At 39.0% G+C, this 17401-nt stretch overlaps 1 protein-coding gene across 1 annotated transcript in view; it reads left to right on the top strand.

The window, feature by feature from the left end:
- The first annotated feature begins 3549 nt into the window (after positions 1–3549).
- LOC131521569 (myelin basic protein-like) overlaps positions 3550–17401 on the top strand; it is a 29234-nt gene continuing 15382 nt past the window's right edge. Inside the window, exons 1-3 of the mRNA XM_058746449.1 lie at positions 3550–3757; positions 7071–7119; positions 13757–13820. Coding sequence (XP_058602432.1) covers positions 7075–7119; positions 13757–13820 — 109 coding nt within the window. The 5' untranslated portion in view covers positions 3550–3757; positions 7071–7074. The remainder of the gene's footprint in view (positions 3758–7070; positions 7120–13756; positions 13821–17401) is intronic.

Here is a 17401-nt window from a genome sequence, read left to right as displayed (position 1 = left end):
TCCAATGTTTCAGTGGAAAATGCTTGAAAATGGACAGAGAGTGTTTTGAAACAAAAACACCATTTTCGAATGTATCCGGATTAGATGTAGCCTCATATAAAGGACAATACAAAATACTTATTGCATCTATTAACAACTATTGTTAGTTCACAAGATTATACCTAAGTAACGTAGACAACAGAGGATTCAGTAGAACTCACCACATTGAAAGTAACCATTTTTGGGGGGCTTTTCAAACTTGAGTTAACCCTGGGTCATTTTAAAACCTGGCTAAATGGAATCCAGAGATATCTTGCTTTATGTTTCACACTGCACTGCTCACAATTTAATTTGCCTGGAGTCACACTCCTAAACACTGTGTTAATGTTCATACTTACATATTTGCAGGGTCAGTGTCATAAAATGGGCAAATCCAGCACGTGACCCGTTTACATAAAGGCTCTAGCATTGCTTCCTCAAATTATACTGTATATTACAGAGTCGGCAATGCCGACTACCACCAAGTTTTTCCTAAATGGACTTTTTGGACCTTAAGGGTAAGAATGAAACAGTCTCTTCTGTGCTCCCATTGTCTGTTGCTAAGCAGCCATAACATTCTAACACTGCATCGTTTCACACTGTACACTGCAATGCAGAGCAGGTTTTCATAACCCCGGGTGTAAAATGTTTCTCTACTCAGGGTTAAAAGCAGGGTATGACACAACAATAATCCAGGGTTAAGTGCAGTGTGAAAATACCCTTTGAGTACAACTGGTGTATGAAATGGCCTCCATAAGCCACCCCTGGTGTAAGAGGGATTCTGCTATCTGGTTGGCTCCTATCTCCTTTACCATCCCTAAACTTATCCCTAACTATACTCACTTTGCTGAATGGCTTGCTGTTTCACAAAACAGGTGGAGGTTTCATCATGATTATCAATATGAATTCCCATCCTATGGAATTTCCTCAGAAATTCTTCCCACGGGCAGCTGTTTTCAGACATGTAAGTACAGCTCCCAGCTACTTAAGTGGATTACATTCCAAGAAATAAAATCTGACAACAATGGTGGAATCAAATGTGCTTTAGCTCAAATCACACATTTTCCAGGGCGTTTGAGCTCATGCACATGAATATTCTACAGTAGTCAAACACAGGACTGGCTCTTTTAACTTTAAAGCAGCAATCCCATATATTCAGAGCTGTTAAGAAATAGTTTGTTACTTCACTTGGTGTTTTTTTTTTTTTAATCATAAATGTATTTTAATGTACATGATGCAGAGTGGAGCAGCCTTCCCCACTGAACAGCATGTATTCTAAAATAACAATTACAATATGCTATGTTTTGATATAAATTCTGGGTACTGCTGTCTAGTTTTACAAGTTCATTGTAACTGGAAATATTCACTTGGGTCCCTGTGTCCCATAACATCTGTAGACTTCCTAAAACTGAAATTACTACAGAGAATGAACTAAATGATTATTGTTGAGGTTGTAAAAAACTACATTCTGTAATGTTTCTATTGCCCTACTGTGTCATTCTGGGGGCCAGAAAATTTGCTGAAAACAAACACACAAAAACTCATAACAGGTTTACGTTAAAACAATACCCTATGGTTCATTATATATACAGGTGCTGGTCATATAATTAGAATATCATCAAAAAGTTGATTTATTTCACTAATTCCATTCAAAAAGTGAAACTTGTATATTATATTCATTCATTACACACAGACTGATATATTTCAAATGTTTATTTCTTTTAAGTTTGATGATTATAACTGACAACTAAGGAAAATCCCAAATTCAGTATCTCAGAAAATTAGAATATTGTAAAAAGGTTCAATATTGAAGACACCTGGTGCCACACTCTAATCAGCTAATTAACTCAAAACACCTGCAAAGGCCTTTAAATGGTCTCTCAGTCTAGTTCTGTAGGCCAGTGGTTCTCAATTCCAGTTCTGGGGGCCCCCTGCTCAGCACATTTTGCATGTCTCCCTTACTTAACACACCTGATTGAGATCATCAGCTCGTTAGGAGAGAGATCCATGAACTGAACTAACGAGCTAATGATCTCAATCAGGTGTGTTAAGTAAGGGAGACATGCAAAATGTGCAGAGCAGGGGGCCCCCAGGACTGGAATTGAGAACCACTGCTGTAGGCTACACAATCATGGGGAAGACTACTGACTTGACATTTGTCCAAAAGACGACCATTGACACGTTGCACAAGGAGGGCAAGACACAAAAGGTCATTGCAAAAGAGGCTGGCTATTCACAGAGCTCTGTGTCCAAGCACATTAATAGAGAGGCGAAGGGAAGGAAAATATGTGGTAGAAAAAAGTGTTCAAGCAATAGGGATAACCGCACCATGGAGAGGATTGTGAAACAAAAGCCATTCAAAAATGTGGGGGAGATTCACAAAGAGTGGACTGCAGCTGGAGTCAGTGCTTCAAGTACCACTACGCACAGACGTATGCAAGACATGGGTTTCAGCTGTCGCATTCCTTGTGTCAAGCCACTCTTGAACAACAGACAGCGTCAGAAGCGTCTCGCCTGAGCTAAAGACAAAAAGGACTGGACTGCTGCTGAGTGGTCCAAAGTTATGTTCTCTGATGAAAGTAAATTTTGCACTTCCTTTGGAAATCAGGGTCCCAGAGTCTGGAGGAAGAGAGGAGAGGCACACAATCCACGTTGCTTGAGGTCCAGTGTAAAGTTTCCACAGTCAGTGATGGTTTGGGGTGCCATGTCATCTGCTGGTGTTGGTCCACTGTTTTCTGATGTCCAAGGTCAACGCAGCCGTATACCAGGAAGTTTTAGAGCACTTCATGCTTCCTGCTGCTGACCAACTTTATGGAGATGCAGATTTCATTTTCCGACAGGACTTGGCACGTGCATACAGTGCCAAAGCAACCAGTATCTGGTTTAAGGACCATGGTATCCCTGTTCTTAATTGGCCAGCAAACTCGCCTGACCTTAACCCCATAGAAAATCTATGGGGTATTGTGAAGAGAAAGATGCGATATGCCAGACCCAACAATGCAGAAGAGCTGAAGGCCACTATCAGAGCAACCTGGGCTCTCATAACACCTGAGCAGTGCCACAGACTGATCGACTCCATGCCACGCCGCATTGCTGCAGTAATTCAGACAAAAGGAGCCCCAACTAAGTATTGAGTGCTGTACATGCTCATACTTTTCAGTTGGCCGAGATTTCTAAAAATCCTTTCTTTTGTATTGGTTTTAAGTAATATTCAAATTTTCTGAGATACTGAATTTGGGATTTTCCTTAGTTGTCAGTTATAATCATCAAAATTAAAAGAAATAAACATTTCAAATATATCAGTCTGTGTGTAATGAATATAATATACAAGTTTCACTTTTTGAATGGAATTAGTGAAATAAATCAACTTTTTGATGATATTCTAATTATATGACCAGCACCTGTGTATATATATATGTGTGTGTGTATGCTATTAAGTTGTAAACCACTTTCTGTTAGGTTTTTTCCATCTATAATTAAATACTATAAGGAATTTGGAAAACTAGACGTACGTTAGTAATCGTGTTCATAGCCCCACCCCACTGAATAACACAGCACTACCTAAAAGCAGGAAGTAGCTACGTTAGTGGATCATCCATCCAAACCACATGCAGCTGAAACAGAAAAACAAAGCCTACAAAATTATATTTTGGGCAGATGTGGATTTTTTTATGTACTGCTGAGGCGAGCAGCCGAAACTTGTAATCTACACATCGCGTGGACGCGTTTGGGCAAACAAGTACGTCTATGTGTGTGTGTGTGTGTGTGTTTGTTTGTTTGTGTGTCTGTTCGTCAAATCACGACATCTTGTACGGTGCCGTCGCCTTTGCGTAAAATATGCTCTATTTCAGCTCAGTTTGTTTTCTAGCTGAGCAGATGCTATAGTCAGTGGTTCTGTTTCTGTCATGACTGGGCTTAACGTTACTATTTATGTAACCTGTCGCGTTTCGGTTGCATATTGCGGCCACCTTTTCAACTTGTGTGCCAGATGTGATGGACGCATTCAACGCATGTTAGCCGCTGCTCTTTCTGTCACTCGTTAAAACAGATCGCAAGGCTTTCGGTACAGTTCAGCACGACGTTCATGTTAACATGAGTATTGTTTTTCCGTGTAACGTTAGCCAGAGGCCCCGATTTGTAGCAAAAATTTTAGTTTTATTTGCATATACAGTAAACTTAAGCGCGTGTCGAGCAGATGTGAGGAGATAACCGTCCAGCGGTTGCAATACTATTGTGCTTTACGTTTTAATTAATCTTTTTAGTAATTATTTTGTATTAACAGTAGTACACATTACAGATTACTAACAGGAAGACATACGCTTTTGTTTTTTTCATCGACAGTGCCCTAAGTGTTAACTGTAGTTGCACAATTTAAAAATGTAAAAGCTTCAAGCTTCGCAAGCTTTTATAATAATAATTATAATCCCATAACGCTGAAGATTTTCAGTCTTTCAGGTGAAAACACGACCGTGAACTATCAATTTCCGCGTTTGCTTCTCTTGTTCAGTTAGAAACTAATGTGGGCGACATACAGTCGTGTTTTCGTCGAGAGGAATAGATGTGTTGGGAAACCAAAGGCGGCGTCCCACTAGCTGATTCAAAACAACTCGATTATGATCGAGGGTGTCTCACCTGCCGACTCTTTCAGTGAAATCTCGCCCTCTTCTGACGGAGGTCCGCCACAAGCTTCCGGTGAAATGCAGAAACAGCCTCATTTCTCCGAATCTCCATCCCGTAAAAATATCACACACATAACATTACACAATCCTCAGTATTCAACTATACGTTCCCACGCGAAAAGCCACTCTAGAGAAGTGTTGCAGGCACACTCTCAGTGTGATGACTGATGCCACACAGCTTTAGCTGCAAATCAAATATCATCTCTCTGTTAAATTGAGAAGTTTAAAAGAAATGTTTGAATTTGCTGATTAGCCTATGCCATTTGTAATGAACATTAATGGCATATAAACAGTGAATTGTTTAAATTGTTAGTTTCTTTTCATTCAACCGGTTAAAATTTACAACACTGCATGTATGCTGTGTAAAAGTATTTGGGCTTCCAAAAAATTCAGTGGGACTGTTGGTCGAAGTTACGATAATCAACACCGAAATGAGGGAATCAGTAAAAAGTTGTGCTCTCTTACACTTTCTTGCCCCCATAAAAAATAAATTAACACTGAAACGTTCTGCGTGTTCACTGTGCTTGGTACTCCCTAAAAACATTTCCATTATAAGTTAACCCTGAAAGTGGAATTTCGAACAGTCTTGCTCATTACACTTTAAGTCTAAGGAACAAGAATGTGCAAAATGTTTATATATGTAGCTAATTTGCGATGTGAGATCAGTTTTTGTTTCATGGAGCTATGTGATCATCCGTTTTTACGTCAGTGTCTTCTGTGTGAATTTATCATCTTTGCAGACCGCAACAACTGTAATGAGTCTGAGAACTGTAGACTCCAGAAAAATTAAGGAAAAAAATGTTGTATACCTTTGCATCCTGTGCCATGATATGTAACCACTGGCTCATTTGAAACAACTGGCTCATTGAGTGTCTCACCTGCCAACTGTTTTTGATGAGTTCTTGCTTTCTGCAGATGGGCAGTTTCACACACACCTTTTAAAAATGGCAGAGGGATGACAGAACGACTTCCTCTGTCGTAGAGTATAGATCCATGCATAGATTCAGTGAGAAAAGAAATTCAACAAACACACTGTTTTTCCTCCTCTTTTTATGCTAGTCATTCTAGTGGGTGAGACTTTCTCATGGGCAGATATATAGCCAAATTATTTGTAAAAATAATATTTTATTTTTAACAATAATATTTAATAACAATAATATGAGTAAAGTTTGTCATGACAAACTTGGATGTTGAAACAGCCTGAAGATGAAAAGGATTTTAAAATCTCATTTACACTTGATACATTATCATCTTAAAAACTCTTAAAACTACATTCTGTGCCGTTACAACAGTAGCATTTTGAATATTATAGCAGGTTATTTCCTCCACCATTCCCACTCGCTGGGAGAAATGCTGTCTGTCTAGAACATGCAGAGACATGCGGCGTGACACGTTACAAATGGTCAACAGTTCCAGTTCTGATACTGGTGATATATCAGCACTCCTGTAAGGCCTTTTAGCCAATTTATTTTTATTATTTATATATATATTATTATTATTATTTTTTTTTCTTATTGTATATTGTTTGATCACTGAGTGAGGGAAAACATTTTGGGGTCCATTACGTACATTCAGAATATTATTTTTGCCAAACATTTGCAGTGAATATCCATGCTAGGTGCAGGGCAGTGAGGGGCCAATGAAAGGGGCCAAAAATGAAAATTCTGTCATTCACTCACCCTTATGTCATTCCAAAACATTATGACTCTCTTTCTTACAAAATTGTCTAGGAGCTCTTGATCCTTGATTCATCTAATGTCTCAGTTCTTGGATTATTATTTTTGTCGAATTTCTATGGCTAAGGAGCCGTCCGAAGATATGAAACAAATGTTTTACAGCAAAAGGATGCAAGAGTTTGGATTTCCAAGAGGGCACTGTTGTTTTAACTATGAAGTGGAAGCTATATCCGAATTGGAAGCTATATCTGAGTGCACAGATGCCGTGTATAGAGAGCTTTGGGGGATCAACGTTTCTTGTCATACAAGAATGTGAGAAAATACAGAGATACCCAGGTTAACTTTGAAAGAGCTGCTGTCTTGAGTATCTAAGAACAGAGAAAAGTGAACCGGATGCCTGAATAGGAGGGTGGCATTAAAGACTATTAGTACATTATTCCAAGAACAATAATAGTTTATCTCAACTCACTAGACCTGAACCTCATTGCGAGCTATTAAAATTGTTTAACAAAGTGTGTTTGATTAATCAAGTAGTTAATCTGAATTAATATGCAACATTTTTTAGTGTTTTTTTTAGTGTTTTTTTTTTTTTTTAAGCACAAGCTCTTCTCAAATGCCAAATATCAGTTTGATTATATAAAGTAATTGTTTGCCTTTCTACTTATTAATAAACATTGCTTTTTCCATTTTGCCTCAGGAGCATGGGGCTGCATCTTGGAAAACATGAGCAACTTACCGTTCCCAAGGTATGTATATCTGTCTGTCTGTCTGTCTATATTAGGGGTGTAACGGTTCGATTACTCACGGTTCGGTTTGTATCATCGATACGGTTCAGGATGTGCTATGTTTAGGGAAAAAGGAATATACTGTCAAATAAAAATAAAGAAAATAAGAACAAATAATATAACTACAAGCAACAGCACAAATAAATACAATATAGCAAAGATAGAAATAAATAAACATGCATGTGTACATGTAATAAACATGTATTCATGCATATATACTAGGGGTGTAACGGTTCTCGGTAAAAAAAAGAAAGAAAAAAGAACCATACCGTTCTCCACCCATGGTTCGGCATGCACTTGCACCGTGGTTCAACTTAAATCTGACAATGCACCTGTAATACGGTTTGTTAAAAATAGCAACACGTAAAACAGACAGGGTTCGGCTAATGTGTTTCTGTGGATGGATACGCATTCTGGCTTCCCAAAACATTACAGAAACAACAGTGATGAAAAAAAGAACGGGTGCCTTGCATTATGTTGCAGTAATTTAAGCTTCATCCTGGGAAAAAGTAACTACACCATTTGTGATTGTCACTACTTCACAAGTCAAGTCAAGTCAAGTTGAGCTTTATTGTCATTCCGCTACATGCGGGGGCATACAGTGGAACGAAATGTCGTGCCTCACAGGACCACGGTGCTACATAAATACAGGCATACAACAAAGGAGTAAGACAATATAAACCTATACACAACTATCCTACTGATAGATTTTGACTATAAATATACTATCTATAAAAAGTACCTATACAAACTAAAAAATACAAACTATACGAATGCTTCAGATAAATACTGTACATGTGCAAGGAGAAGCATTGAGTTCAAGCAGCTGGCTAGGGAACAGTGCAGGATGATTTGTAGTGCATGAGCATGTAAACATATGTATATTGCTGAGTCTTTTTGTGGGATTTGTGTACACACAGCAGTGTGTGTGAAAAGTGACTAGTGCGCATAGAGGAGGAGAGTGTGCTACTACAGGTGGTTTGTACAGGCCCACTCACCTGTGTGTAGCACACTTCGAATTGCACGTTACATGTTACAGGAGGTAGGGGGTTTGTATGGGGGTTCAGAGAGGGGCGGTGTGATTTGAGTTCAGGGCTCTCACAGCCTGGGGGAAAAAGCTGTTGAGCAGTCTGGCAGAGCGGGCTCTGATGCTCCGGTACCGTCTTCCTGATGGTAGGAGCTGAAAGAGACTGTGGGAGGGATGCGTTGAGTCCTTCACGATGCTATTGGCTTTGCTGGAGCATCGTGTGAGGAAAATATCCAGGATGGAGGGGAGAGGGGCACCGATGATCCTTGCAGCTGTGTTCACTGTCCGCTGGAGGGTCTTGCGGTCTGCTGCAGTACAGTTCCCGTACCAGACAGTGATGCAGGTGGTCAGCACACTCTCAATGGTGCCCCTGTAGAAAGTGGTGAGGATGGGTGGAGGGAGACTTGCTCTTTTCAGTCGGCGGAGGAAGTGTAGGCGCTGTTGTGCCTTCTTGGAGAGTGACATGGTGTTGGTGGTCCAGGTGAGATCCTCTGTGATGTGCACCCCCAGGAATTTAGTGCTGCTGACTCTCTCCACAGTCGAGCTGTCGATGGTCAGTGGGGGGTGATCAACGGAGTTTCTCCTGAAGTCCATCACAACCTCCTTTGTCTTACTCACATTGAGGGACAGGTTGTTAGTGCCACACCATTCAGCCAGCTGTGCCACTTCCTCTCTGTAGTGCGTTTCATCGTTGTTGCTGATGAGACCTACCACTGTTGTGTCATCAGCGAACTTGATGATGTGGTTGGAGCTGGACTTGGCAGTGCAGTCGTGGGTCAGCAGCGTGAAGAGCAGCGGGCTGAGCACACAGCCTTGTGGGGCACCTGTGTTCAGTGTGGTAGTGCTCGAGGTGTTGTGGCCGACACGGACTGACTTCTGCGTTCTAACAGCATTCTAACGTAGGAGTCTTTATTTTCTAGGTGGGTAAGAGCCAGGTGGAGAGTGGAGGAAATTGCATCGTCCGTAGAGCGGTTCGGACGGTATGCAAACTGGAGCGGGTCGAGTGTGTTGGGGAGGCTGGTTTTGATGTTGTGCATGACTAACCTCTCAAAGCACTTCATTATGATTGGAGTCAGTGCTATGGGACGGTAGTCATTTAGACAGGACACAGGTGATTTCTTTGGTACCGGTATGATTGTTGTGGATTTGAGACATGTGGGGACGACTGCCTGGCTCAGCGAGGTGTTGAAGATATCTGTTAGGACATCTGTCAGCTGTGCAGCACAGTCTTTCAGTACACGGCCAGGTATGTTGTCGGGACCCTTAGCCTTGCGTGGGTTGATCCTAGATAGGGACTTCCTTACGTCGGCTGGAGACAGACAGAGCGCCTGGTCATTGGGAGGTGTGGGCAGTTTTTGTGCAGGTGTGTCATTCTGCATTTCAAACCGTGAGTAAAAGTGGTTGAGTGTATCTGGGAGGGATGTGTCATCACAGGCCTGTGGCGGGGCTTGTAGTCTGTGATGGTCTGAATAGCTTGCCACAGGCTCCGTGTGTCACTGCTGTCTGTGAAGTGATTGTTGATTTTTTTTTTTTTTGAGCATATGACCGTTTTGCATTTTTGATGCTGCGGGACAGATTAGCTCTTGCTGTTTTGAGGGCTGCTTTATCTCCTGATCTGAATGCTTCATCTCTGGTCTTTAGCAGCCCACGAACCTCTGCTGTCATCCATGGCTTCTGGTTGGCGTGTGGTGATGGTCTTGGTGACTGTCACATCATCAGTGCACTTTTGGATGTAAGCAGTCACTGTTTCAGTGTACTCCTGCAGGTCTGTGTGGTTGTTGTAGGTGGCCGCCTCTTTAAACATGTTCCAGTCTGTGTCCTGGAAGCAGTCCTGCAGTGCTGAGGTGGCATTGTCTGGCTATACCTTGATCTGTTTGTGAACCGGTTTGGCCAGTTTCAGAAGTGGTCTGTATGCTGGGATTAGCATAACAGAGATGTGGTCGAGTACCCGAGGTGGGGCGGGTTCAGCTTTGTATCGCTCTTGACTGTTGTGTAAACAAAGTCCAGTGTGTTATTTCCTTGTTGCAAAGTTCACATGTTGGTAGAACTTTGGCAAAACTGTCTTTAAGTTTGCGTGGTTGAAGTCACCGGCTATGATGAAAAAGCCATCGGGGTTATTTGTTTGTTGTTCGCTGATGGCGCTGTACAGCTCATGACGCGTCCTTTGCGTTTGCGCACGGGGGGATGTATACCGCGACAATAACAATGGCCGTGAACTCCCGCGGCAGATAGAACGGTCGACACTTCACAAACATAAACTCCACCAGCGATGAACAGTGTTTTGTCACTACCCCAGCATTGTTACACCATTCTTTGTTGACGTACACACACAGGCCACCGCCGCGAGTCTTACCAGACAGTGATGAATCTCTGTCCGCTCGGTAACAAGTTAGTCCGTGCAGCTGAATGGTGGAGTCCGGGATGTTGTCGTTCAGCCATGTTTCAGTGAAAACAAACACACAACAATCCCTTGTCTCACGCTGTGTAGATCGACTGAGTTGAATTAAGTCCAGTTTGTTTTCCAGAGAGCGAACGTTTGAGAGCATGAGTGTTGGAAGAGCCGGTCTTGTGGGGTTTTCCCTCAGCCTAGCTCGTATACCTCCGCGCTTACTGCGCTTCCGTCCTCTCTCACACCGCTTGCGACGCCGCCTTGTGCGGAGTAGCGACAGTAAGCGAGGCAGCGGTCTCGAGGTCCGGCTTCAGCAGTAAACCGAGGCCTCGTAGCTTCTCAGTAGCCGCCGGCGAGAGTTGGTCTTTGTATGCGTTGCCAAAATCCAAAAGTCTTTGGCGAACATATATGAGTTTAGGAGTGATTTCCTTATGAACTAGCAGTAAATTTACACTATTTGGAGACGAACAGACGACATTAAAAGACAAAAAAGCACCGTCTTTGGGACCTGGAGCAGCCGCTGCGTCTGATCGCGCCGCCATCCTTGGATCCACGTTAGATTCAATAATTGCAGACAGGTTGACAAAATCAAGGCATTCACCATCCTGGATGCAAAGACTGATCTCACGCGTGTCTCGGTGAGAAATCATAAATGCTGTTTCAGATATCCATGCTGATAAATGTCCTATAAAGTCTAACAAGCAAAACAGTGTTTCAAAAACGCATGAAGCAGTTAATCAAAGGACAACCATTTACATCATTAATACTGTTTGGGAATATATCCATTAAGGCAAGAGGTAAGCATCTTCAGATACGAAGAGATTAGAAGCTGCAAACCCTAAATCAAGTCAAGCCATATCATTACATAGTCTCTAAGGTGCTACAGTATGTGTGGGCTACTGTCCCACAGTGAGTGTTATGTTAGATCCCAGTGCAACAGAAGCTACATGCTGCCCTCTTGTTGATAATCATGGATTACAGAAATGACTTGAAATTACCTACAATTTAGTAGTAAATGTCTTGTTACAATGAGATAATCGCTCCCTGTATATCAGATGATAATCCAGGATGGAGAATGATGTTTATGACATTTAAAGTCATGCTGTGTTTCAGAACTGCTGCTTGCCGTCATCTGTTTATCACATATTCCATCAATACCATGATGCAGCGCTTGGTATTAGCATGTCTTGGGTCTTGGGTGACCAATCCCAAGTGATCATATGCAAATGATGCATGAATGGCATCTGAAACTTTTGTGATCTGTTCATTCAGGCGACCTACAAAGGTAGTGAGGTATCCAGTGCTCAAATTGAATGTTTTATGGGGGTGCCCAAAATGTTTTTTTTTTTTAAGTTTAAAATGCATAACAATAGCACAATTTTAAGTAATATTTCACACTATTAATAAGAGATCTCAAGATAAAATCCCAGAAGAACACATTTTCTCAGCCACATTTTTATACAGATTTTTACATTGAAACTTCAAGAGTCAAATGAAATTTAAAAAATGTGCTTATTTGTGTTTACTGTACGTTCACTTAAAGTGTGTATATATATTTTTTTATTTGCATAAACTACAATGGAAGCACATCCAATTCCTAGAAGCACATAAAATAAATAAATAAATGGCTTTGCCTCAAGAAGTCATGTAACTAATTAATATGCTCAGAGAAAAAAAGAAACTGTTGCTCTGGTGATTCTGAAATGCTGGAGCCAAGGCCTATCATCAAAATAATACTATTACAGGACATCTCGCCCACAGACATAAGGCATCTGTCACCGATCACTATCAAAAAAGAAGTTTAAGTGGTGGTGTTTTTTTTTTTTTTTTTTTTTATTAAAGAGCAACTGTGGTTTCCCCATTTGCTGCTTCTTCCATTTTGTTTCATGTCAGTTTTTCCAGAGGGGATGCTTTAGTTCTCTTGAGCACACAAGGCACTAGGACTAAATTCATTTTCAACAAGTAGGCAAATTACAAGAAAAAAATAAATAAATAACTACAACTTCTATAGCCCTTCTCAATTCTTAAAGCACTTATATATATATATATATATATATATATATATACACACAACCACCAGTAGCACCGCTCCCTATATGCGGAGTACACTCCCACTACCCTAGGGGGCACCAGTCATTGCTAGATAGCACACATAAGTAGTTATACTGGAGGCCAGCTAATTTTCAAATGGTCTACATAGCTGAATTTATTTTGGTTTAATTGTCATTGGTTACTTTTCATTCACTTTCCATGCAGTTGTTAATCATGCGGTTACACATAACACAATTTCAAAAAGTTCAGTGTTTTTTTTCCTAGTTTTACATTACAAAAAGAAAAGATGGAGATGTTGTTACAGTAATGTGAATCCCATGTATTGATTTAAGAAGAGCAGTGAGGAGAAGTGAAGTGGGTTTACAGTGGGTTGTTTGTTTTTTCAAGTGACATGCGGCATTTGTATTGCAAGCTGTTTGAATTTCTGTGAAACACCTGACTTTACAAAGGGCCTGTTAAACTTTTGCACTGGACCTACGCCGTAGCCTTTGCACAGTGGTCTACACGGGTCATAGTTCATAGATCTGCATTGATGTCTAGGCATCTGTTTATCTCTCATATTATGATTGGTATTACCATTATATGGTTTAACACATTTATTTTGTACGCTTTTAGATCAGTAGATTCCTTTACATACATGACACAAAAGGTCATAACCCATAATCATCTTTCATTAGATGCTTCAAGCTTTATAACATTCATAGATGCAAAGCTACTGCAGATATCTTTTATTATTATTATTATTATTATTATGCTGGTGGAATATTTTTAGTTACAAAGATGACGAGTCAAAGCTGTTGTGATCTACACCAAGGCTACAGCGTAGGTCTGACACAGAAGCGTAAATTGCCTTTAATCTGTTTATTGGATTATGCCGCTGGAAAATACCACTTTTTAGGTTTTAGTCATTTTTATGGTTAAATATCTGGTCTCATTTCACTTCAGAAAGCTACAGAAGGAAAAGGAAACTTGTGTACACATGTACAGTGCTTGAATATTTAGGTTTTGTTAATACAAGATTATTTAAAAAATGAAGTATTGATTTATTTCATGGAATGCAATTACAATTTTTGTTTTATTTAAGCATTATTTGGTTGTAAATGTAAAATTTTGTATTTTTATTTTTGAAGGGATCATCAACAGAATCTGAACCCATCCCGACAGACTCACCGGAGTCTCAAGATGAGGTATTTGGTAAGAAAAATATTTGTTACTTATTTATTTGCATCTTTTTTTTTTTTTTGGCTGTATATCTACTAATCGGGGATTACTGGTTTACCCATCATTGTCCAGCTATGGTAGATCAGTATAGTAAGGTCACTCAAACAGACTCACTACAAAAGGAGAGGCAGGGTGTGCTCATTATTGCACTGTGCGTTAGCAGTCTAGTTGTGTAACGTTAAGGCTGTCACTACTTTTCTGTACCTTGAACTGATAAAACCTGAATCCTGACATTGGAAAGCATCGTGGAGGGTTCCTTAATCTCAGCCCGGCAATTACTGTCCAGGGTCCTAGAAAATCTAGATATACTCTAGTTATATAGATGTATTTATTACTTTTGGGGCAAATTGAAATTTGCATGCAGAAACACATGCAGAAGTCTTTTATTTCCCTACTACCATTCATAGTCATTATTTGAGTTAGTGTACAAATGGTGTGAAATGTGGGAAGTGTGTTGGTGTGGACAGCAGTAGGTACTGAGAAGTTGTTCCACATCATGATATCATCAGCAGTAACGGTAACCTATTTCAAAATCTATAACCACAATTACATATTACTTAATTAGTTAATAGTTCTATGCCTCAACTAATGATTATGTAATTGTGGTTATAGATTTTGAATTAGTTAATAGTTCTGTGCCTCAACAAGTAAAGTCGTAACATAATGATACCTTTGCAAATCATTAACTAATGATTAATTAAAGCAGACAACTGGAATTTGAAAGGCATGGCTTCGACCCACTGTGGTAATTAACATATGCATTTACTTTATTAGTTAATATAATATGTTATTAGGGAATTAATACATTATGACACATTTAACTAATAACAATTTATTGATTACTTCATCTATGAATCATGTAGAATGTTCATTAGTTGCTGATGCAGTAATCATTAATAAATGGTTTAGTTCTTCATGAGTTATATATTAACTCGTGATTATCTGTGCATTAGTTAAGCATTATTTAATGCATATTTGTGCACCCGTATTGTAAAGTCTTACTGCATTAACATATGGTGGATTGCTTGAGTGGTATAATACAAATCTTTACCTTCACTCTAAATTAGACTGCTTAAAAAAATTACGATTTTTATTAAAAAGGTTTTTGTGGTAATAACCATGCATACAATAACAATAATATGTATGTTTTTCTCTGCATGTGTTTTTTGAGTGAGTAAGCAGATGACACAGTGGTGTTTCTACTGCATGTTTAAGGTTGTTGGAGCTAACACCAGCTGGCACAGGCTCCAGAGAGACTACTGGCTTCTGCGTCCATATTCAAAAGCTCATATTGTTCAGAAAGCTAGTCTGTCACTGCCTCACTGTTCACTGCCCAAACGTCATTGTTCTCTTTCTCTCGCTCTGTGTGGAAATGATGTTATTATCTACTAATAGTCCAGTGGCTCTAACTACAAACTATTTTAAACGGGATTTGGTCAAACTTTATATTAGGTGGCCTTAACTACTATGTACTTGCATCAAAAAATAAGTACAATGTACTTATTATGGTCATATTGTATTGCAAAACACTTTTGCTGTTATTGAGGTGGGATACAGGTAAGGTTAGGGACAGGTTTGGTGGTATGGGTAGGTTTAAGGGTGGGTTAAGGTGTAAGGGATGGGTCAACAGTGTAATTATAAATGTAATTACAGAAATTAATTATAGATGTAATTACATATAGGTATTTTTAAAAATATAAGTACAATGTAAAAACATGTATGTACACAATAAGTGCATTGTACCAAATTATTAATTTAAAGGTAAGTGCATAGTAGTTAAGGCCACCTAATATAAAGTGGGACCCAGCATTTTTCTTCTTTGATCATTAAACATGCAGTTTGTGTATTTATTTATTTATTTATTTATTCATTTTTAATGAGTTTACATTAACTGACAATTTGCATGGAAACTACATCAGAACCTTTTGTGAGTTAACTGGGGGGAAAAAATAAAAATAAAATAAACAAAAGATAATGTAACACTTCAAGGAAATGATGGCCAGTTACAGCACCTGCAATATAGATTTTCTATCATACATCAATGTACATTTTAATTGCAAATATTAATGTTAAAAAAGGTAATGTTCGTATTCGGTAGTTGCCCTGGAGTTTAATGTTTTTATCCCATATAGAGTCAAAATATAATATAGAACCTAGATATTTGTAGCAGTTTTTCTGTTTACCTTTTATTCCCTTAAAATGTCTTAATTCATGTGTAATCATATCGTATATTTCATTTGATGTTCATTAATCTTTGAATCAATTTAAAAAAAAATTCCCAGCTCAAGTTCCTTATTTGCTGTTTAAGTGGAAAAACTATGTCCAAATAATAACTTTTATTTATTTATTTTTTTCTTGTGAAGCAAATTGAGTCCAATCCAATTTTTTCATGCTATTGTATTTATTTTCCTCATCAGAACTGCAGTAGAAAGAGTTTTAAATAAGAGGATAGTAATTCTCTCAGCTCAGTTTACATGTTTTACCATATTTAAATCCAGCACAGTATCAGTGCAGAAAGTGTGAATATGTTGTGTTTGTAGCACAACATGTATTTGTTAACACTGCTTCACTGATTTACGTTTGGCAGTGCTGAAATATTTGTGAACATTCTCATAAATTCAGTGAAAAAATGGAAAACACAGTTTACTCGTTATTTGTGATCTACACAACAAAACTGTTTTTCTTCCTAACTTGACGTGCGATACTAGATAAAATTATCAAGGGCAAATATTAACTTTATTAATATTATCAAATAATAATTTAAAATATTGAGCTCTATTGTACATAGTCAAGTATGATAGAGCTCAATTTATTTTTGCTGTAGAAATGACTGAAATTGTACTTCTCAGAATACTTTGCGTGGGACTTAATGGAGAGAGTAAAGAGGGAGACTTAATAGTATTTAATGTTCAGTTATGTTGAGAACTGTTTCAGTTACACAGGGTTATCATTGTGGTACTTTTACATAAAGAGGATGTTTTGTCAGCTTTATTCAATGAGCATTTAAAATTCTGTCATTACTCTCACCCTCATGTCAATCCAAACCGTTAAGACCTCCGTTCATCTTCAGAACACAAATTAATATATTTTTGATGAAATCCGAGAGCTTTCTGACCCTCCATAGATAGCAAGGGTCCTACCACGATCAAGGCACAGAAATGTGGTTCAACCGTAATGCTAATTTAGCCGTAATTGTTGAATAAAGTTGTAAGGTCCACGAATTTGGTCCAAGGACGGTATCCAATCGTGGTTGAAGGTTTCCCCCGTGTTCGGTCTTTTCAGTGCGCAACGTTATTAAATTTAGGTTAACTTCAAATCTGACTCCATTTTATTATGACCTCGAATTTAGGTTGAAAGGCAAATTGGTCGTTTGTCTGTCCCTAATTATTCCTATTATTCTTCTGACATTTTGATTATTCTAGTTAATTCTTTACTTTATATTTACTCCTTCATTAGGAAGCTATATCACCCAGGGTATATCACGCCGGCCGACGTACTTATACCCCATAATCACAAACTCGCCAGTCTAATCATTAGTCAGCGGTTATGGCTAA

Source organism: Onychostoma macrolepis, chromosome 16 (assembly GCF_012432095.1).
Source record: "Onychostoma macrolepis isolate SWU-2019 chromosome 16, ASM1243209v1, whole genome shotgun sequence".
NCBI classification, from domain to species: domain Eukaryota; kingdom Metazoa; phylum Chordata; class Actinopteri; order Cypriniformes; family Cyprinidae; genus Onychostoma; species Onychostoma macrolepis.
Note: the sequence above shows the minus strand (reverse complement) of the source record. Positions and strands in the feature narration are given on the sequence as shown.